We start from the raw sequence: 23,298 nt of genomic DNA, 5'->3' as shown, positions 1-23,298 counted from the left end.
TGTGCACAAATACCAATATTTTTCTTCTTTAATATATGTTTATGCATTAGTTTTGTTAATATAATTCTGATGGCATTTTTTCTTTTTATACGAATTGAACTACTGAGAAAGTCTGCATTTTTTCTTAGAAATTTTCATATATGTGAATATTCTAAGATTTTTTAAGATGTACACACATATCCTAGAATTTCTAAAAAATATTTTTATTTTTTTCAGATTTAATAAGATTTTAACAGAAATTGTAAAATGAGAAATCTTAGGATTTTCAAAATTTATATATATGAATTAGAAAAAAAAAAAGGATATAGACTTTCTCAATATTTCTGGAAAGGGTTCCAATTCTTACAAAAAAAATCTGAGAATTTTTTCAAAAAGTTTTAAAATTTATAAAATTATTATAAAATTTTATAAAATTATAAAATTAATACAGAAACTTTGAGGATTTTTGAAATTTAGGAAGATTTAGGTAGAAATTCTGGAAAATTATATGCAAAAATCTAAGAAAAAAATGTTATCAGGGAACGCAATACCGTATAAAATCAATTTACATGAAATCATAATAAAACTTTGTAACACAAACAAGCCATTAGACTTGACAATATGATGGCTGCAAAACAAATTGTCCTTCGTAATGAAAAACTTTCTCGCGCACGTGGAATAAACATCGGGTGATTATTGAAAAGAAATCTGCGAACGATGTACAATTGCAAACGAAACAAATCCGAAACCAATATAAACCGATGGACATTTGTTTATCACATCCGAGCTCCCGATTTTGTTATGCATTTTAATCAGGGAAATGGTGAATTGTCTTTTTAAAAGGAACGCCTGTTTACCGGTGAATCCAACATTTACCGTACAGCGAAGCGAACGAACGATAAAATCGATTGAATTGGAGATTGAAACGAGTCTCCCTCTCTTTCAAACAAAGAGTATATCACGCACTCGACGGAATTTCCCGGCGCTTGTCGACAAGAGACTTGGGTTTCCACCCGCTAATTTCTCAAGTTGACACGTTCGCTATCACATATCGTTTCGCGACAATGGAAAAATAAAAATTTTGATTTGCTATCCTCGTGCGAGTAAGATCTCGATCGTTTCTCACAATCAGTCTCCTTTCTCGGTCGTCCATCGAGCGCGAGTTCTATCAAAAAATCGAGGATCAGATACCCATGCACTCAAAAAAGACATGTTTACTTTTTAGATGGGAGATATCAAAATGATTTATTTCTAACTCCGTTTTTCAAATAATTAAAAATATTTTTGTTTTAAATAGTGTTGAGATTTAAAACGCTAAAACTGAACTCTAAACATTTTTAATTTAAACACATTTAAAACTAAAACATTTTTAAGTATTTAAAAAACGGAAACAGAAATAAATTAAATACATCATGATTGATACGTAATAACATACTTTTAAAAAATGCTCAATTTTAAGATATTAAAGCGTATTATCTCCGTCTTTGTTTTTTAAACACTTAAAAATATTTTAGTTTTAATCTATAAACATCGTTTCAAACTAAAATATTTTAACTATTTATAAAACAGAGATACAAATAAAACATTTTAATATCTTAAAATTAAACACCTCTTTTTTGAGTTGTATGTTCTTGTCAATTTTTACATTATTACAATATCTTTTATTCATTACGATTACTTTCGAGCATCGATACCGGTTAAACCGTGTAGCTTAGTACCGAGAGTTGAGCACCGAATCAGTTTTCTGATAATAATTTTAAATATTCACGCATTGTATATTGCACATGTTTCCTGAACAATAAAATGCTGAATTTTACTCGAAACGAGATCAAGTACCTCGTACACGACAGTGGCTGACATCTGAGTGTTCGGATTAGGCCAACAGCTACCCACGTCATTCCTTCGAATACGGGCAGGTTTTAACTCTCGATATCGCGTGCCGTCTGATAAGTGTTATCACATCAAATTTGACAAAGTGGAAAAATATGAGAAAGTGGGTTTTGAAAGAAACTGGAAAATTGAGAAAAATAAAAAAAAAAACAAAGACTTGTTCCTGTCGCCAGATCAAATCCACAATTTTTTTTATAAATTTTGCTCTTATTCAAAGCTATAAAAAAAAATGAAAAATATATTTCCTTAACTTCTTTAGTGATACAGTAACAATAACAATAACTAATGAAATCTACTATTCGAAACGATTGATAGTTCGAATTCCATTACATTTTTTTTTCACGAAATAAATATTCTCTTACAATTTTTAAAAAAAGTGACTTGATCAATCTTCGATTTGACTGTGTCGCTCTGCCGGAGGGAACTTCAGTTCTCGATCAACTGAGCTCGCGCTATTACAAATGGACGACCTAATTACTAAAGAACATATCGTTCACCGAAATACCGCGTACTCGCAAATAGGAGACAAACCTGCCTTCGAGGATTTCTTGTACGTAATTCTGTCGTCATTGCCATCGTCATCACATCGATATCACTAACAGACGAATTCTTCGAATTGTCCTACGGGAAGAAGGCGATCTGTGGCGATGATGACCGCGGATCTCGTCCGATCATTAACTAAGGCACCATCGATAACGCGATCAATAGGCCGAACAAGCACAGGCCAAGGCTCTGTTCCTGGACTCTGGACGATCCCGCCGCGTCGTACACGTCCGGACCACTCCAATCGTCGCTATCGTCGAGACACTCGAATTCGCAGCAGCGTTCACCCACGCGGAACCTTTTGCATTTCTGCGAAACAATCACGACGCGATATCGAATAGGATTTGAGAATAATTGAAAACGTCACACATGCAGAAAAATATATAATGTAAATTACTTGAATTAAGTAAATATTATTTCAAATCTCCTCCTCTCTTTCATAAGTTTTCATACATTGAACATTGAAGATACATTGGAAAAAAAGTTTTGACAACAGCTACCAAATGTTGATTGAAATAATACTGATTAAATATGCGATTAATAAAACCAAAAATAATTTTACCTTTCTAAATAGTAAGCATTATAACAAACATAATAATATAACCGTTTGATAATACTTACTAAATATTTAGAAATTTTTTTTTTTTAGTTTTGTTAACTAAATATTTAATTGACATTATTTCACTCAACATTTGGTAGCTACTAGCAATTTCTTCTTGTTTTTTTTTTTTTTTTAATTCAAATTAACATTTTTTTTTCAATGTATCTGCACAAATAATATCAAAAAATATGGATAGCGCTCTAGAGTTAAAGATGTTTCAGTTAAACATCTTAGTGTTTTAAATCTAAACACCATTTAAAACATTTTTCAGTATTTAAGAAAAGAGGAGACAAAAATAAAATGTTTTAATATCCTAAAAATTAAATCTAATATATCAAAAATTAAATTTAATATACTAAAATTGAAATAAATTTCTTTTATGAGTGTATACAGTGCAGAATTTATAAAAATTAAATTAAATTAATTAGCTCATTTATAATAAACAATTTTCAACAACACATTTCATTCATTTCTCGCGTGCAATAACTCAACTGAATTCTCGCACATAGCAACAGACAATATTGCAATCGTAATCAAGATTAGCAAAATCCGTCGCATGCAAATTGTAGTGCAGCAGGCCCTACTGCCCTACATGAGATCTGTCGCAAAAAAAGAAAGAAAAAAATGCGTCACACTGTGCTCGCAAAACCGTACGTGCATAGATGTATTTAACGATGTGACGAGTTAATTGCGTGAACGTGTATAATCTGGTGGCATCTATGCGCCTGCACATTCATAAAAAAACCTTATGACACGCGATTAATCGATATTCTTAGTCTTTCGTAAGAATAATCAAATTATACAATTAATTGTATAAGGATAAATATTACTAATAATTATACTTACGTTTTTTAAGTAATATAATTAAATATTGAAGATGTAAAGATTTAACATGAATGTATTACATTTTTAATGCCACGTGAGAATTATATTGGAAAAGTCTTCTTAACGAACTTTTGTCCAATGTGGCACACTTATAAACTCCAAGAGGAATTTAATAAAGCGATTATTAATCATTCCGTTGAGCAATCGAATTAACGCTCATTTATACCAGAAAACGTATTTCTAATTGTTTCTCATCTGAGAGGCAAATTAAAATTAAGCAAGACTTGTTAAAATAAGTTTCAAGTAAATTACATTTGCTAGCAGAATGCTCGACTTTTAAGACATTATCGCGAGAATACACACACGAATATTTTTCAAGCCATTTGATCCCGTTATTTTATTTTTAATATAAAAAAAGACGATAAGACAGAAGAGATATTATTTTCAAAAACCAAATCTAATAAGAAAGATTATCAGAATGTATTACATTATTCTTTGTGCCCTGTCCATTATCAATATCATCCAGTATTATCGAGGTAATACGTTTACTTCGGCAATTACTAAGGCAGTTACTAAGAAATTTCCACTTGCGAACTGTATAAAGCCGATTGTGCGCTTATTAGCGACATAAGGGTCATTTAGTGCGTAATGTACGACACTGAACTTTGTGCTACTTCATACGGCGGTGCATGTACGACATCGATTTTAATCGGTGACGCGGGTGGAGAGAGAGAAAAAAAATGGAGAAAGAGAAAGAGGGAGAATAATTAAAATGCAGTTAAAGCGACAAGTGTTATGCACATATGTAAGTTGCAAGGTCGTCGAGAGAAACGCGATTTATTCGTGAAACTGCGCTCGTTTTTATATTTCTTATTGCGCCAGTAAATTACCTTTGTCGTTTATGGTGGATGGAAAATTTTAATTGTACTGAGCTATTGCCTCACGGTAATTAAAAAGTAAAGTAAGAACCAGTGGAAAATGTACTACAAAAAATAGCTGCGGTAAATTTTCTTCCTAACAAACGCAATTTAATGGCTTTTATTATTATTATAGTCGTATACAAATGGCATTTGCTCGAGGCTTTTCCTTGAAACTCATGACATTTATATGCAAAGATTCTTCACCCTTTCCTTAATTCATCTTATTAACATAATCAATATAATATATAAATAAACACTCACAGTGAATGCTGTATTTGTGCAAGAAAAATATTGTAACTCTCCAAAGAGAAAATTATCTTGATATCTGTATCTAGCTAAATTATCATAGAACTTCAGCAGAACGGTTCTTTCCATGTACATGCGCTCATCATATTTTTTCGGATACTCACATACGGTGGCGTACAGTAAATGGCTTTACACCACAATGGCTCGGAATGATAGCAGACGCAGAGACTGCAGACCGCAGGTCCTGGCACATAAAAGAGACCGTGTTTGACAGTGCCACCCTGAAAATCTGTACAATTCTCCTCCAGGGCATCTGAAACAATTGACCACATCGCGCGAATTGGCAGTTGTGTAACCTGGTTCCCGCAATCATACGCCACATGTACAATAACTTTCAAACTTTATTTGGAAGTGGACAATGTATACATATACGTATATCGTCAATAATTTAAAATCGACATTAAACTTTCCTCAGCCATTTACGAAAATTTCAGCATTTAAATAATAAATTATCTTAGCATTCTTTAAATAGAATTGCTTAGATTCAGATCGATTGTATTATATTAAAAAACCAGTGACGCACAAGAAAATATCAATTCGAATTAAAAATTAATACTTGAGAGAGGTACACACAGAAAAATGTCAATTCTATTACTAAGAGCAACGATTACTGAAATTACTTTCTTCTTTTAGTATGTAACGATTATCTTTAATAAAGGATATTTTCCTACTAATTATCTTAAAATATACTCGTCACAAATTTTAGAAAAACCGATCATATACTAAAAAAAAAATTTATACTTTTTCGAAGAATATTTTTACAATTGTATCAAAAAAAAATCAGAATGAGCAAATCAAATTTTTATTTTAACTTAATAGTCTTAATTGAAATATTAAATTACTAGAATTTTCAGAATAAATTTTGAATAAACTTAATGTTTATGAAGAATTTACGAAATATTTGAAATAATTAATAATTATTTAATTCAAGTATATATATATTTTTGTATGAACACAGAAGTCTATTACCAAGAAAATATTCTTTGTAAAGAAAACCATTATTAGAAGAAGAAAATTGAAAGTTGAGTAAATAATCACTTTTCACGAAAATGACATTTTTCTGCGTGTATATAGAGAAAAACCAAGAATATCATATATATATAATTAAAGCAACAAGAGCAGAACGTATAAAGATATATCGCGTTCAAAAGACTCTGTATAATATTGTAATTTATATCTCTTTTATAAAATCTCTTTGATAAAACAGTTTATAATTATGTTTCAGATTTCTTTTAATAATGTGAAATTTAATAATATAAGGAAATTTTGTATTATTCTTATATATTAATTGTTTCATGGATATTCAAAAATAGATTTGAAAAGTATTATTATAGACATTTCTACCCGGAACTCTCAAGGTACTTGTAGTTTTCATTCGAACAATTCAGTCACGATTCCTACATTATAAATGTAACGTGTTACATCACGCGAAAAGAAGTGTTTAATTTTAAGATATTAAAATGTTATTTCTTTATTTGTAAATATTTAAATATGTTTTCATTTTGAGCGGTATTTAGATTTAAAACACTAAAGCTATTAAAGATTTCAGTTTTAAAACGTTTCAGTGTTTTAAATCTAAATACTGTTTAAAACTAAAACATTGTTAAGTACCTAAAAAGATGGAAATAAAACGTCTTTTAATATCCCAAAATTAAACACTTCTTTTTATATGCATTCAGTACTTTCAACCAGTTTTATTCTACCAAAAATAAAGCTATCTCTACACTCTTTCTATCCTTCTGTAATAATTGTATACCGATTTTTTTTCTTTTTACATGTTTGTTATTTTCGCATGTCGCGCCTTACTTGTTCTCGTCGGCAGGAATAAAAGGGTGGACAGGCAGAACGTCCACGTGAATGTCTTGCTGATGGAGGGCCACTTCATGATCCGTGGGATGTTTATTTGGAAAAAAATCGGGACGTGCTTGTATCGATAGGTAGTCTCTCAGTGTGATTGGAGAACTGCCCTCGGCTACTGCAGCAATCTCCGTCCGTGCACTGGCAGCAACAGGAACATGTTGCCTGCGCGAAAGAATCAGGATACATTTGTCATCGTATTAGATCAATCTCGCGTGGGCCTGATCTAATGAATCGTAACGAGCACGATAATTGCTGTCTCGACCTTAAAACCCAATTACGACGGATGCTTGACGCATAACATATTTGCGAAATTGCATATTCGCGAGAAACGCAGAATAACTTAATGGCTGTTGATGTCTGCGGAAGATTACGCAGTGCGTAAACGGCGAATCGTTCCACGAACAGCAGAGAACGTGACGCTTTTAATTTTCATATGCATAAATTTATTCAATTCGCGCGATATAATGTTTGATATTATTTCCTAAATCGCAAATATAATATATAATACTACACTTTTATAAGAAAGTGTTAAAAGAAAAAAATGTCTTATAACAATTGTCAGCTATTATGTATTCACACACATTAGCGTAATTATAACATACTTCTCCTCTATTAAAATTTTTATTTCTCGCATCTCCGTTTGTTTAAATATTTTAAATGTATATAATTTAAGACATTTTTTCCAAAACAAACGTTTAATAATAAAAGACGTTCCAGCTATAATGATTTTAATATTTTAAATCTAAATATACTACGTGATATTTATATAGAATCATCTTTTATTATTAAACAAAAACTTTTTCAAGTATTTATGTAGCTATTTATTTTTAGATTGTAGATTATACCTATACGTATGAGACTAAGTTTAAATTTTCCATTTGCTATTCATGAATTGGAATCTTGATATACACGTAAAAGTTTCATTAAAATCGGAATTTGCAAAATTGCTGGCGAGTTGTGCTTTCCTCGCCAGCAAACTTTGACTTTTTATTGACAATTCTTTTTGTCACCCTTGAAAGTTTACGAGACTCAAGTCCATATTCGCGATGTAATCGACTGTTTCGATGTAACGCGGTTCCGTTTGCCAAGTATGCGTCATACAAAGTGTAAACGGCGCACCAGTAGCGTTCTTGAACTTGTTCGTCGTGCCAACGCAAAGTTTGAAGTTGATAAATAACTTTGGTAGAAACTTTTCAACGCCGTAAATAGGCGGATAGAATCTTTTATCGTTCATCAATGACAGAAATACGATCAATCGTTGGAGCTCATTTTCGTACATTTAATATACACCTAATTGGAATTTATTGTGACATTGTGCGTGTTAAAATTTATACGTGAATTAACATTTTGCAGTTGGTAAGGTCACGTGAATGTGGGTAAAATCGATCGTCGGCATAATGATTCTCAAAGCTATCGTGCAATCCCATATGCAAAGACAAACTTTATCGCGCCACGTCGTTTATGCTTACGTTATTGTATGTATAGATTCAATCGACAGTTAGCCATCAGCTAAGTTTTCTTCCTACTTACGCTATTTTATGTGCTTACTTCTATTATGTATTTACAAAGCAACAAAATAGATTAAAATAAAATCACAAACACTGAAGGGATTAAATGAATTTTTTAATATTAGTTAAATTTATTTAAATTTCAAAAGAAAGAGATGGAAATCTATGTTAATAGGTTTCTGTTTTATAAAATAGGACTATTGTTTACTACTGCAAACGTTTAGATAAAAATAAATTAGTAAAATATATCAATTACTGATAAAATTAAAGAATTATATTTACAGATTGCAACAATTTTCTAATTAAAATTTTGTTATTTTAAATCCAATAATTTGGATCTCGTGTACTTTCAAGAGCGACAAAAATTTGTCAATAAAAAGTTAAATGCGAAGCTTGCTAGCGAGAAAACCTCGGCAATTTTACAAATTCCAATTTTAATGAAACTGCTTGCAATTCATGAATACCAAATGGAAAATTTAAATTTATCATCACGTTTTAAAAATGTTAAAGAGATTATTTATTATATGTACATCTATTACATATATGTGAATGTTGTATGTACATATTACTTGTTATACACATATATTAGAATGCATTAACGCATATTTTAATGTTTCAGAAAATTTATGATTAATGTAGAATAAATTATTTTATATAAAGAGACACACTGACTTTCAAGATAATGTAATAATAACGGGAAAAAAGATATCCTATTACGATCATATACTTTTAAAATATAAAAAAAAAATTAAAATTTGTAACTAATATAGCTTCAATATCACTTTTCTTTTGTGCTAATGAAAAAACCAGAATATTAAAAATTTTCATCCTCCCTTGTAGTTGGTGATACATTAAGTTAATTAAATCTGCAACGTCACTGTGAAATCTTGGTGACTTTAACTAAGTTGTGGTAACTGTATTAAAATGCAACTACCACGAAATGTAAATTTTTCGAGTGTGCGGAAGTAGGATTTTGCCTTGGAACATATGCGGTAATCTCAAATTTACATATCGCAATATGAGTTTGTCGAAAATTTTAAGCAACAAAATGCCTGTAAAGTACCTGACTTGAATAAAGCCCACTTAATTTATTTTATTTCTTCAAAAACTATTTATGGAGCTATTAAAATAAACTTTGTAAAAATAAAATCTTTATTCGAATAACTCATAAAAATAAACTATATCTTTCATATAAAATATTTTTTTTAACTCATTATCTTGTTATATGAATATGATAAGATCCGAATAAAAAATAAATTGAAAATTGCAAAGAAATTAAACATTGTGTGTGACTTTTTCATCAATTTTTAAAATTATTATTAATCAATTATTTTATTATTAATAAAATTCCTTAAACTTCACTGTTAAATATTGTAGGACGGTATTCATACTCTGTTCTTAAAGCCAGTTTTTTTCAAGACCATCTCAAGTATTAAGATGTTAATATGGCTTTGTGATTAATTAATGACATCTTAAGACGGTACTTAGACTTAAATATAAGAACTGATTATGAATACCGGCCACAATTATCTTCAATTTTATCTCTAATTAATCTTTTAATCTTTCAAAGTGTCTAGCTATTTGAGTGCAATTTTAACTTCTCAAAAGTTAGCAGTATTAACAAGCGTTATCTTTTAATATAAGTTTCACACGCAAACAAATAACATATAAGTGGTCCTTATTTAATGAGTATGTTGTCTCTAAAAAACAAGAGATATACTTATTCAAAAGATCAAAATATAAATTTATTATTTTCTATAGTTATATTATGAGACACTGTAAAATAATGTATATTTAATAAACTTTGCAATAAATTTTTATAAAAACGACTCGTACACCTATTTCGTCACAAGTTTTTATTGCACTAAACACTAAACAGACGCGTTGCTGCTGATCCCCAGCTTCTTTTTACCTACATATCTTTTAATCGTATGCTCTAGGCATAAGTCGTGTGATAAATTCAAAACTGGACTTTATTTGTCGTGTGGAGTCTTATTTGATCCAAGTACCTTATTCATTTATTCTAAGCACAGTAACGCTTGATTTAAAATTGCTCAATTGTGGATTGTAATGATAGTGATACATCAGTATTATATCGTGTGATCGTTGATATGTAAGCATGCGGTCTTATCTTTCTTTTTTTATTGATTCCTTTCAATGTATTAAACCATTAATGATCTTAATAGTTTAACATTTTTCAGGAGCATTCTTAAAAATATTTTCTTGAAGGAAAGAATGTTGTGTAAATCAGAACTGGGGATGAAAATTTTTCATATAATTTTTCGGAACTTTTAGATAAACTTGAGAATTTTTCAAAATATTTATTTAATTTTACGATTTTTCAGAAAATTTCTCGGTTCTTTTTATACAAATTGAAACACTTTTCAGGAATGTTGAGAAAGTTTCTACATTTTTTTTAGAATTCTTCATATACATATATAGATTCTGAAATAAGACTCCTCAATCAATAATTTCTGATGAAATCTTATGAAGTTTGAAAAAGTTTTAAAGTATATTTTAGAAATATTATATGATAATGAAACTTAGAAATCTTAGACAATTCTAGAATACCTCAAATATAAAAAATTGTAAGAAAAAATGCAGACTTTTTCAACATTTCTGGGGAGTGCTCCAATTCGAGTAAAAATTCTGAGAGAAATTCTCACGAGGGAAATGAAACGGAAAGAGCGGTCTTCGTATATTACACTCGTATATATTCCCGAATTGATAATAAAAAAGGGAAGCCGAAATGAGGGATAAAGGGGTGTCAGAGCAAAATCACAACGGAACCGCGGGAAAATGATGTCAACGACACGAAGGCGACGCTCATATCCGTTGTGAAATTGCGCTCGTCGGCGGCGGCGGGGCACGAGGATATGACGTCAAGCGGCCCCGGGTGTATCGTAATCAGTCCACACAGCTGACACGGTGGGACCAGCTCTCTCGCAGGTTCACCGTGTGCAACGGGTGTCACCATCGGTTATATCCAGGCCGGCCGGAAATAAATCCGCATAGTAATACCTGCGCCACGGACGTGACGCATGGGAGAGAGGGAGAAAAAGGGTTGCATTACCTTATTCGTACTACATCGCTCCGCCAATCATCCGCTTCGCACGTCGCCCCCTCGTGCGTGCACGTGTGCTCTCCTCCTCTTCGACGACGGCAGGGGTGGTGACGTGCGTGCACAATTTTGAATATACCGATTTCGACCGCGTGTCGATTTCGCAATTTATCTTGCAGTGGGACAGAAATTCTAGTGAAAAGATTCTCCGTTCAGGATGACGCTCCAGATGGTGAGAGCGGAAGAAAGAGAGAAAGAAAGAAAAGGGGTGCGGAACGTACCGGCTGCGTGTTTGTCGCGAGACCTCCGTTGAGAGGCTCAACGCGATGCAGCGGTTGGTAGCGGCACCGTGCCGACCGACTGACTGAACTCTGTCGCAGTACAAGCTCATTCCTCTCACGCGGGTCGATCGAATACGTTCCGCGCATCGTCTGCCCCCCTCTCTCTCTCTCTCTTTCTCTCTCTTTCTCTCGCTACGCTGAAACGAAGCCACCCCCATGGTAGCGTACCCCTGCCGTTGCTGTCGTCGCCGTCGCTGTCACCGTCTATAAAACAAAAAAAAAACACATTTATGCAATCGCTGTCGCAAAATTACTTTTGTGTTCTTTTTTTCTTGCAATTTGAACCACAATACAAATCGACTGAAATTGATTTAGAGATTATTATCACTTGAGATGAGTTGGAGCGATTAAAAAAATCGACAGAAACTTTTTCAAAGAATAAAATACTACCTTGCGTGCGATTATCGCGGTTACTTTGATAAAAATTTATTGTATTGTCAGATAACGTTGCAAATTAAATGCCTAAGGGAAAGAAATGCGGAGCAGATTTGAAAATAAAACTTCAATGCCATAAGATCCTGGATACTTGATCGGATGGAGCTCGGTCAATTTTTGCCCGCGAGTATTAGGGATTTGCACAATTGGCTTTGAAGGCAATCCCAAAGTACGCTTAAGACACTCGCGCGAGATCCTCTTAACGTAAAATCAATTAAATCAATTATATGGAATTATTATATTTCAATAGAAAATGTGATGAGGCGCTTTTGCAGCTAGATTATATTTTAGAATATCATTGCTTGATAAATATATAAATGTAATACTATTAATTATAATTATTAATCACGTATAATCAATTATTTGTATTTAGCTATTTTAATTCTTTAGTCAGTTCAGTCGTAAAAGACTTACTTTTTTAGAAATTATTTTGCATTGTAACATCGTTAAGACATGTATGAGTAAAATTCAACTCCAAGTAAAAGTTTATTTTTCAATAAATTAAAAAATGTGTAGATAACTTCAATTTTAATTTTCACCATTCAACAATTATAATGTGTATCATTAAGTAAAGTTTTAATTGTAATTTTAACTTTATTCGAAAATTAAGTTTATATAAAATATTGTTTTTCGTTGCATATTCTTTTTTTGTAATTTTTTTTCTGTACAAAAATAAAATTTTTAGAAAAAAAAATTAATAAATTAAAGTTTGTGTTTTAAGAATACCTAGTTGAAGTTAAAAATCAAAATCATTTAAAATTAACTAAGTTAAGTTAAAAGTTAACAACTTTTTAACTTTCATATTTAACTTTTCAATTAGTTATGATTCAACCTTACAAAAAATACATATACGTCATTTTGACTCAATTGATTTAAGTCAATTTCAGGATTATCAATTTTAATAAGTTACCTTATTATTCGTTCAATCTCCCATTTAATTTCCGATATATTACGGTAATGGTAATCCTCTCGGATTTCCTCCATCGTCATCCATGATCCATTGCTAATAGTAAATATTCATTATTCTTCCTTACGTGGACCCGATTGCAATTCGCTTTGGGATCGTGATTTAAATTAAGGAGATTTCCTGCATTGTCACTTCAATTTTTTTATGAAGTTTTTACGAACTGTTTCGTTTTTTATCCAGAAAAATGGATAAATAAGTATTTAATGGATAAAAATTAATTTTTGTCTTTTATTTTTGCTTGAAGATTGATTTTCTATTTCTTTTAAATAAAAAAAATAGAAAGTAGGTCACCGATATTGATGTACCACTTTATTTTTGGAATATATTTCTTGAACAAAAATTAAAAATAAAACTTTAGAAACATAAATACGAACTGAAAGTGTCTTCTATCAGGTGAAAAATAACACCTCAGACAGCACATTAATTTTCGCAACTTCTTTACAGTATTTGGGAGGATAAGGGATAACAGATGCTTGCCGGCATCGTTATTGTTGACTTGATTATCAATTTTTGCTATTCTTGCTTATCCTATAACTGTGTTTCAAAACTGAAAATTTATTCGACGCACAGTTTGAGAAACATGCAAAAGGTATATAAAATCACACAAGAAATTAGCATGAATATCGAGCTCTGACCGAATTAGACTTGTACTTTAATTAGTTGTATTTCGGTCTATATTCTCTTACAAAAATTTAAGTTATTAAGATAATTCTAATTTTGATGATAATCGCGCAGTGTTTTAAAATTCATGACAGCAATAAATCATGCAAAGGTCAAATAAATATATTGTAAATAAATTACTTTTTCCATTTTTATTTTAAAAATAGAAAATCAATCTTTAAACAATAATAAATAATAATAATAAAGAATAAAAAGTAATTTTGAAAAATAGTTATCTATTTTCTTAAAAAGAATTTCTAAAAATTTCTTAGAAAATAAAAAAAAATATAAAAACCTTGTATTTTTGTCCAGATACCTGGCATTTTCCGATCTTTATATTTGCTCATTGCTCACTTTGACGAGAATTACACTTCACTCCATTCTACTGGCAATAAGTGAGAATGCGCGACAGCGTCGCCATGACAACCGTAGAATCCTTTCATACGCGTCCTTCCATTTCTTTCGCAAACCTCAAACTTCAAGAGTGCATCGACCTGCATCGACCAAACCTGTAAAAAAATATAACGGAATTATACAAGTGTGAGCGAAAAAATAATTAACGTTTATCGTTGACATCGCGTGGGAAAGGAATAACTTCCTTGCGTCGTCCTTCCATCGTCGACGAGCAGGGACCATGACTGACTGCCTGTCGTTGAATGCGGCAGCCGGTCGCGTTGCTCATTTAGCGCGCGAAAAAGTAAGGATAAAAGCACGTTTCGCAATTAAACTCTATTGGAGTGGTCTCAGCCACTTCCAGCATCTAGGTAAGATCGCATCGGTTGTATCTGCACGTTCCTGTATTACGCCCAAACTTTCAGGCGCAGCTTATTGGCGCCTTCCGGCAATCTTCGACCGAGGTATATTTACTTTGGTTGCGTTCAATGGATAAAGCAATTTTGCAATTGTTGTAAAATTCATTAATATGATTGGTCTTTGCTATTATTTCTTACCGGATCTGAATATATGAACTAATTGTATTAAAACATTTTACAACGGTATGATTTGCAAAGCTGCTTTTTCTGCTAAAAGCAACCTATGTGTAAAAGACACGTGAGATTAAAAATGAATAGTAGCTTACGCGATATTAAATCGATATCAATACAATTGTTTTCAGATTTGTATTTTAGCAAAATTATTTTTTCCATGTACGTGATCGAAAGAGTAAATAAATTGAATTAAATGATTAATACGTTAATTGTTAATTAGGAGGAGAAACGTGCGCAAGAACGTCGGCGTCATCTCGTTTATCTTATTGTTGCTTTTTTAAAAGAACAAGGGTGAGCAAAGATCTAACGTCTACATTAATATATCTAATTTTTTTAAATATTAACTTTTTACATATGCTATATAGGATTTTTATACAGGTAGCAAAAAGTATCGGACCAGCAAAATATCTCGAAAACAAGATGTTGAAATGGTTTTTTTTTTACATATGATTCCTTTAATAGTATTATTTTTAATAGTATTATTCTACATATAAATATTTTATATTTAACTTTCTAATATTTTTAAATTAAACATTAATATAAAAAAATTGTTATTACGAACGTAAATATAAAATGAATAATATGTACGATGAGCGAGTGAATATATTATTTTGGTCAATAAAAAATATCAAACCAATAAAATATCTCGAAAACAAGACGTTTGTAAAAAAAGTTTCATATAAACATTGTATAATCTGAAGGGGAACAAATAATAGTAAAACTAATTTTCGAAAAAAAAATCAATTTTTTAAGATAAAAGTTATATTAAGAAACTTTTGATTTTTCAATAAGTCTATTTAATATTTTTATACAGAATAATTAGAGGAATCATATTATGTAAAAAAAATACATATAGTTCTTGTAACTTGTTTTCGAGATATTTTACTGGTCAGATACTTTTTGCTTATGTATAACACATGTAAAGAATTAAAAAGAGTTTCCATACAAGTTCAATTAGAAACGTTTTAACGTTTTAAAAAACTATTGTATATTACAGCAAATTTTAAATATTATTATACATTAAAATTCTTTAATTTAAAAAAGTACTACAAATTTGACATACTAACATCATTAAATAATTGCGGAACAAGAATAATATACATTGCCCGTATCGATGTTCGTCGTAGTTATTCCAATACTGCAGAGAGTCTCTTCAAGGAAGCTCAACTCTCCCGAGACGTTCACGTGTGCGACAATATCGATCTGGAAACTATCATTCTCGAGTACACCGATTATCATTACGCCAAGTATAACAGATATCCTAAGTTATGTAAGAAGACAGAAGTCGGGAACATACCTCAGAATACGTAAGGAATATGATTCATTGCCTATATGTGTATAATACAGAATAAAATATGAGAAACAAAAGTGGTACAATGGTTTTGACAATTCATGAAATATATAGAAATAAACACGAAAGTCTACTTTTGTATTCCAACGTGGTAAGAATGGTTTTGTAAAGCTCCTAAAAATATAGCTAAATACAGATCTGAATATAATTTTATTAGACATCAAAATAATTATGTAGGGCCCTCAAGCATGACATGCAATGCTATAACAAATTGGAACATTCTGATCAATCAGTTTAAGTGTTCTACATAATTATTCTGATGGTCTAACAAAATTATTTTCATCTGTACTTAGCTACATTTTTAGGTACTTCAACAATACCATTCCTTTCATGAAGATAAGCTTCTCCTAAGGAATAATAAAACATAAAATTACTTTCTTAAACATAATAAACTTTTTAAATACAGTAAATATCATAATAAGTTTATAAAACAATTTAAACTTGATTGATTCGGTATTTTGCATCTCCGAGAGATGGGAGAAATGCATTACATCTTTGAAGCCACTTTATCTTTCGCAGCGTGACGCATAACAGTAACAAGAGGGAAAGAGTTCCTAAGGTCTCTTCCAAGCAGGAGGATAGTCGCGTTTCCGAGGAAAGCAACAATATTGGCAAAAATAGAGTCACACAGAAGCATGGACAAGCTTCCACGTGGAATGAGTTGAATCTTGGCATTACAGTGACGCCGATCTTTCCCACGGAAAGTGGCGATCGAGTCGCTGTACCAGTACCAATGTACGATGAAACTTTCGTCGATAACGAAAAACCACTAAAGCCTATTGGTAATCTTTACCCACTCGGCTCTGAACTAAAAGAAATCGCAGACGTTATGTCACGGGTAAGAAACGAAAAATGCTATATGTACTGTATTTTGATTAGAAATTATGTTTATCTTCTCTTTAATAAAATATAATCCTTCATTAATTATATTAACAATTCCATACAAATCACAAAAAAAATATCGATTACTATGTAATTACTGTCTGTATATACGAAAAGAACAACATTGTTGAAGTACCTAAAATTTCAGTTAGATCTGAAAATAATTTTGTTGAATCCTCAAAATAATTATGTAAGACGCTTGAATCAAATTTGGAATATCACTCGCATTTACAGAGCGGTAAAATAGAGTAAAGCGAATAAAATAATAAATGAGAAAAAGCAAAGTGTACGTTTAAAGATAGATTTGTTTACTGATTTTATTCTATTTTAGGACGACGCTTAAACCGATTGTTAAAATATCACAATTTTCTACAGAATTTATCGTCATTGTTGTATGTCCTTTTCAGATTTGTATTCAGCTAAATTTTTTGGATACTTTAGCAAAATTATTCGATGTAAACATAGCTACATAAGAAAAGTAAAGAAAAAAAAAACGGAACAAGATTATAAAATGTAATACTTTGTAGGAAATAGTGCAACAAAATTTGAATGTTCATTGGGACGATGTAAAGGGATTGGAAGATTGCAAAATGTTGTTGAAAGAAGCTATACTTTATCCCATGAAATATCCAAGCTTGTTCAGTGGAAAACTCAGTTCTTGTAAAGGCGTATTATTATATGGTCCACCGGGAACCGGTGCGTATTACCGATCGAAATCATTTGTCGCTCATTGGTAAACTGACGAAGAAACTCACTCCCGAATAGGTAAGACGATGCTTGCAAAAGCAGTCGCTACCGAATGTCAATCGACGTTTTTTAACATCACTTCCAGCTCGGTAATCAGCAAATGGAGAGGTGATTCGGAAAAATATATTCGCGTAAGTTGAACGTGACACATGTCGACACAACTCTACTCGAGATATCCATTTCTACAATGGATGACGGAATTCTAGATACCCATGTAATGAACATCCATCTAAAGTTTAAAGAAAAAGACGAAAGAAAAAGATTGATAAATTTCTAAATATAAATGCAACTAAAATTTTAATATTATATAAAAATATATTGAAATTTTATTATGTTTATATTTATGAATTCCTCGATTTTTATCTTTCATCTTTTTCATTTATAATTAAAATTATATTTACGATGCATCTTTTTCATCCAACGAAAGCTTACGAAGACGAAATAATAATTTGACCTGTTACTATTAATTAATATACTGGTAAGTTTGAACACATATTCAAATTAAGTCGAACTAGGAATTTTTTAATGTAGGTGCTCACCGATCTTGCTAAACATTACGCCCCAACAATAATTTTTATTGATGAAATCGATTGGACAACAACAAAAAATATAGATGACACCTCGTCAAGTTCGGAACCTGTCAGAAGATTTCGAGCAGAATTTCTCGCCAGACTGGATGGTTTATTGTCAATGGAATACACAAATGTAATATTGTTAGCAGCTACAAATGTCCCATGGTAAGCAAGGCACACAGAGAGATGCAAAATTATTTTATGCGAGAAGAGACAATTTCAAGTAACTTTTGTACATTTTGCATCTTTTAGAATTTGCCACTTTCGCTCATTTGCATTTAAAATCTTTTATCTTAGTCGCATACCTCTTTTGCATTTCTGTGACATGCATATAATTAATTTAAATGATTCATAATGTTGAATATTTATTCAAATTTCACAATCTTTTATTTGATATCTCTATTCGTTCGAGATCAACTCGAATTTATTCGAACAGATATGTCAAAACGAAAGAAAAATATATGCAGTTTTCTTAAAAAACAAAAATTTTTTAACGGATTATTTTTTCGCATTTTAGACTAGAATATTCTCTTGGGTTCTATGTATTTTTTAGGAATATAGACATAGCCTTGCTACGACGGTTAGAAAAACGGATTTTTGTGGATCTACCCGACGAAGCTAGTCGATTGGAAATATTGCAATCTTACGTGCGCGATGATCTGTACAATTCGCCGGAGATACTCAAACTCGTGCAAGAAACCGCAGGATACTCTTGCGCGGATTTAAAATTGCTGTGCAAAGAGGCGTGGATCAACCAATTGCGACCCATTTGGGCGAATCTCGAAGCTAAAGCAATCTCTGTAAACGATATTCAAAACGATGGTCTGATCAGTGAAATTAATCACATTGCGCTTGCTAAACTTAGGATAAAACCCATCGCCAAACACATGAGCGCGAAGTATAAGGAATGGCATAAGGAATTTGGTTTCTCAAAATAAATAAAATAAATAATAGGAATAGCTTAAGAGTTTCCTTTCCGCATACAGAATTGCAACAGGAAACAAATATATTCACGAATAGATCAATTTTTTGCAAAATAAGTGATGTTTCATGAGTACGTTTAAAATACTTGTAAAATTTATATTTGATTATACATTTTAATACTAATCATTTTAATGAAATTAGATCTTTAGTTAATAAAAATGTAACAAAATATATACATATACATAGTGACCAGGCAGAAAATCTGCCACGTTATAACATATATATTTGAAATATATATTAAAATGTATAAAGAAATTAACATAAATTTTACGAAGAGAATTTGTACATACAAATATATACATATAAACACACCCACACATACATACATAAAGAGAGATAGAAATGTTTTTTTTTACGAATATATTAGTTTTTTATATAATCTAAAAGTATATTGAAATCTACAATTTAAATGTAAAACATTTTATTAAGAAAAATTCGTTTATCAACACAATGAGTAAATTAATATTATATTGTATACTGAGGAAAAATAATCATTTTCATACAGATTATTGACAGTTTCTTCTTTGCTGCTGCCTAACTTTAGCTTGCTTTAACCCATGATAATAACCTATGTACAAAAATCCGTGCAATTATATCAATATATATAGTGTTTGGAAATGTAAATGACAAAAAACAATATATATACATATATATGGTTTTAATAATTTTAACTGTTTCTTCTATAGCTGACACTTGTGTATGTGTGAATTCGAATCAATCTTTATTTTATCTTTGATTAATTTTGATATCTCAAATCGATTTTTATTAGTTAAATTCTCTTTATCTCTTATTCTAATTTTTTCTTTATATTACAATTAAAATAAAATAAGCTCATTTCGTTTTGAAAGTAAACAATAAATGAGATTTTACAGTGTATCAATGAGTTTTAATGAATACAAAGAAATTTATATTTGTAACTTGTAATTTATATTTGTAAATTTATATTTATACCTTGAAAACTATTAGCTCGACATATCTATTCTTAAAATAATTAACTCAAGATATGTCTATATTAAATATTGTAACAAGTTTTAAATATTCCCTTTGTATACATACAATATATTAAAGATAAATAATATAAAATGATAGAGATTGTTATTTGTATATTTTAAAAATTACCTGTATGAAATCCACTTAGATACCATGACATTAACATACTAGACAATGCATCCCCATCATTTTCTGGTAACCTGTACATCAAAATTATTATAATTTATGACAACAAAATCACTGCTTATGTCTCTAAATTGTAATTCTTACTTAGCCATTAATGGTGGTAAGGGTGGTGCAGGTGGCATTGTATCTAATATTGGATTAAAATATCCAAGTCCAGGCATAAAACTATTCTTAAATAACCTAGGATCCTCTGTATCACAATCCATTTTCTCGCCATTAATTTGTTTGGAGCCCTGCAGATTAGATGTGGATGTATCAGACTCTATGGATTCCTCATTATCCTTTTGTGCTAATGCTTCTTTTTGCTGAGCAATTTGACTCTGCAATCCTTCAGATTCCAGAAGAGAATTTATTGCCACTTTTTCTGTGTTCTGATATCCTATGAATAACATAATTATTATAAAAATTGTTTCACTAAATATTATATATTGTTTCAATTAAGTAATTATTATCAGTCAATGATGAAATAAGATATATGAAAAGAATATAAAAGACCTTTGCCTTTTACTGACAAATATTCAATAAATTAATGATTTTGCCTATACCTTTCTGAATAGAATAATTTGATATAATACTATTTGGATAATCTACAATTATAAATTATTTTACACAAAAAGATATGCAAAATATTTATTTGTTAAATATTTGTTAATAAAAAAATTAATAAAGAGAGATCTGTTTCTTTTTACCTACACTTTTTATCTTTTTCAACCTTTATATCTTTTTTCACTCCTATCGTTAACTAAATTTTTGAAAAGAATAACTCTTTCTACTTCTAAATACTAACTGTAATTCAAAAATTTTTATTAGGATTCAAATTGAACTTAAAACAGAAAAGCACATAGAACTCTTTTGCCACTTAATTTGCTAATTATAATACAAGAACATTACACAAGTAGAATATTATTATATTAACGTAAAATAATTACCAACAAATTTCACTGTACACATGCCAGAGTTTTGATAAATTTTCGATATAGTGGCTTCATACACTTGTCCATCTGCTGAATATACAGCACGACATGGAGCACCAACGGTCCATTTCTGTATATAGCAGTATAAGCAATATAGCAGTAGAAAGCAATACTTTTATTTTCAGTGAAACATAAATATACAATATATACCTTAAAAGATTTTTGTTTGTAATTTGAACATTTCGAATTCTGTGACTTTTGTTTTGCATGTTGAGTCTGAGTGTCCATAGCAATACGCTTTGCTACTTCTTCCTTGGCCAAGTTTACAGCCTTATCATATGCTTGTATCAACGCGGTATCGTCCCAGACATCTTCATTATCACTCTTCTGCAAGTCGTTAGCATTTATAAAAATCTAAATTTTTATTATCTCAAATTTGATTATAATTCTAATATCTTGCTTCTAAAATTTTAAATAATTCTTCAGATTTGTTTCTAAGAATTCATTGATCAAGTTCACATTTCTATATGAATAAAACTTATTCTCTATAACGTTCACAGAATCAAAATCTCTGTGCCCTTTCAATTGTATCTTATTTATAGTGTTTAAAATTAAGCAGATATTCAGGATATTTAAAATAAAGAGTTAAAAAAATTTGCAGAAGTGAAAACAAATTAATCATGAAAAGGTTAATGTTCGTAAAAATAATCGAGTTTTTTGTTACAGTCTTGTTTCATGCACGGAACGGACTGCTTACGTACACTTCTATTTCCTCGTATGAACAGTACATTACTGTCCTCGGACATCCTCTGGGCAAAATTTAAAACAATATAAAATAGTTTTAATCCTAACAACAAAGACTCGATTTTTTTCTAGTTCTCTGTAGCATACACGCTACAAATGCTACAACAACTATACGCCAATTGACGCCAATGTATGATGAAATGAGGTTAGACTTCGGAAACACTCGGAAAGAACGTCGTCCGACTATTGGCACACCTGGCGAAGGAAGCGCCAAACGGCGTTCGGCAAACGCGCGAATGTCAATTTCAAATCGTTCCTAACGGCTTTCGTGCGACCAATTCATTCGTCTCATCGTACTATTCGTACTGTATGTACCAACGATAATTTGCGCGAAAACAATGGGGACGAGGCACAAATATCAAATTGTAGGGCCGAATATAAGTACAAATTGACTCACCGTTCGCCGCTGCTCGCCCCGTCCAGCTTCGTTTCGGCCGTAGCTCTCGAACGTCCAAGATCCCCCTCATGATACGTCTCGAGTTACACTTTTTACACGAACGAGCGATACTTCGTTTCGGACATTTTCAGTACTCACGCCCGTCGAAAACTCGAGGTACGGGATAGAGAGCAACGAAGACGCGAGCAACGAAGACGCAATTGAACGCGCGACACGACGTCTCGATCAATTGACATTATAGTTTATACAGTCTGAAGGTCACAGAAGATCCAAGACTCCTCACGACGATTCACGCTTGGCACAAACGCGCGATCCTTCGTTTTCGACACTCTCAAAACACTCCTGATACTCACACGCGTTTGAGACTCAGGATACGAGGCAGAGAAGATGCGAAATGCGACACAGTTTCACACCATCGTATCCAACACGATGGATGTTGCCACAAACGCCCGGCCCTTCACTTTCGACACTCCACGACTCCACGGCATTCTCGAAACACTCGCTCGCATCAAGCACTCGTACGGGACGACGAGGAGTACGAAAACGCGAGTTGAAATGCGCCGCGACGCTCCGCTCCCTTCCGCCGTGC

At 31.4% G+C, this 23,298-nt stretch overlaps 3 protein-coding genes across 4 annotated transcripts; 1 reads left to right on the top strand and 2 right to left on the bottom strand.

Annotated features, from left to right (window-relative positions):
• Window positions 1–458: 458 nt before the first annotated feature.
• On the bottom strand, window positions 459–14,346 carry LOC105207653. The gene is made up of 6 exons (XM_026132289.2): window positions 14,192–14,346; window positions 13,180–13,396; window positions 11,506–12,038; window positions 6,871–7,086; window positions 5,169–5,317; window positions 459–2,721 (listed from the first exon to the last, which is right to left on the bottom strand). Exons 4-6 carry the CDS (start codon window positions 6,947–6,949, stop codon window positions 2,548–2,550), a joined length of 402 nt encoding a protein of 133 aa, XP_025988074.1. The 5' UTR covers window positions 6,950–7,086; window positions 11,506–12,038; window positions 13,180–13,396; window positions 14,192–14,346; the 3' UTR covers window positions 459–2,547.
• A 62-nt stretch (window positions 14,347–14,408) lies between these two features.
• On the top strand, window positions 14,409–19,749 carry LOC105207800 (katanin p60 ATPase-containing subunit A-like 2). Its single transcript, XM_026132290.2, has 8 exons — window positions 14,409–14,593; window positions 15,103–15,173; window positions 16,010–16,189; window positions 16,753–17,071; window positions 17,643–17,811; window positions 17,881–17,993; window positions 18,394–18,599; window positions 18,988–19,749. The coding sequence occupies exons 1-8, from the start codon at window positions 14,531–14,533 to the stop codon at window positions 19,370–19,372; spliced, it is 1,506 nt and encodes a 501-aa protein (XP_025988075.1). The 5' UTR covers window positions 14,409–14,530; the 3' UTR covers window positions 19,373–19,749.
• Window positions 19,750–19,821: 72 nt separating this feature from the next.
• LOC105207651 (survival motor neuron protein) lies at window positions 19,822–22,882 on the bottom strand. Of its 2 annotated transcripts, none has more exons than XM_011177221.3 (6): window positions 22,710–22,882; window positions 21,719–21,895; window positions 21,524–21,638; window positions 20,679–20,973; window positions 20,538–20,608; window positions 19,822–19,986 (listed from the first exon to the last, which is right to left on the bottom strand). In XM_011177221.3, exons 2-6 carry the CDS (start codon window positions 21,794–21,796, stop codon window positions 19,925–19,927), a joined length of 621 nt encoding a protein of 206 aa, XP_011175523.1. In that variant the 5' UTR covers window positions 21,797–21,895; window positions 22,710–22,882; the 3' UTR covers window positions 19,822–19,924. The 2 variants fall into 2 exon arrangements, with proteins under 2 accessions (XP_011175523.1, XP_011175521.1); XM_011177219.2 differs by lacking the exon at window positions 22,710–22,882 and adding an exon at window positions 22,270–22,503.
• Window positions 22,883–23,298: the final 416 nt, after the last annotated feature.

Source organism: Solenopsis invicta, chromosome 14 (assembly GCF_016802725.1).
Source record: "Solenopsis invicta isolate M01_SB chromosome 14, UNIL_Sinv_3.0, whole genome shotgun sequence".
NCBI classification, from domain to species: Eukaryota; Metazoa; Arthropoda; class Insecta; order Hymenoptera; family Formicidae; genus Solenopsis; species Solenopsis invicta.
This window is presented reverse-complemented; position numbering and strand designations above follow the sequence as displayed.

Coding starts and splice junctions, on each gene's coding strand:
- LOC105207800 (XM_026132290.2), top strand. CDS start 14,531: ATGACTGACTGCCTGTCGTTGAATGCGGCAGCCGGTCGCGTTGCTCAT. Junction 15,174..16,009: donor GCTTTTTTAAAAGAACAAGG/GTGAGCAAAGAT, acceptor TGTTCGTCGTAG/TTATTCCAATACTGCAGAGA. Junction 18,600..18,987: donor GCAGCTACAAATGTCCCATG/GTAAGCAAGGCA, acceptor TGTATTTTTTAG/GAATATAGACATAGCCTTGC.
- LOC105207653 (XM_026132289.2), bottom strand. CDS start 6,949: ATGAAGTGGCCCTCCATCAGCAAGACATTCACGTGGACGTTCTGCCTG. Junction 5,318..6,870: donor ATTCCTGCCGACGAGAACAA/GTAAGGCGCGAC, acceptor CAATTGTTTCAG/ATGCCCTGGAGGAGAATTGT. Junction 2,722..5,168: donor TTTACTGTACGCCACCGTAT/GTGAGTATCCGA, acceptor ATTGTTTCGCAG/AAATGCAAAAGGTTCCGCGT.
- LOC105207651 (XM_011177219.2), bottom strand. CDS start 22,314: ATGTCCGAGGACAGTAATGTACTGTTCATACGAGGAAATAGAAGT. Junction 20,974..21,523: donor GTGTACAGTGAAATTTGTTG/GTAATTATTTTA, acceptor TGTTATTCATAG/GATATCAGAACACAGAAAAA. Junction 20,609..20,678: donor TTACCACCATTAATGGCTAA/GTAAGAATTACA, acceptor TTTGATGTACAG/GTTACCAGAAAATGATGGGG.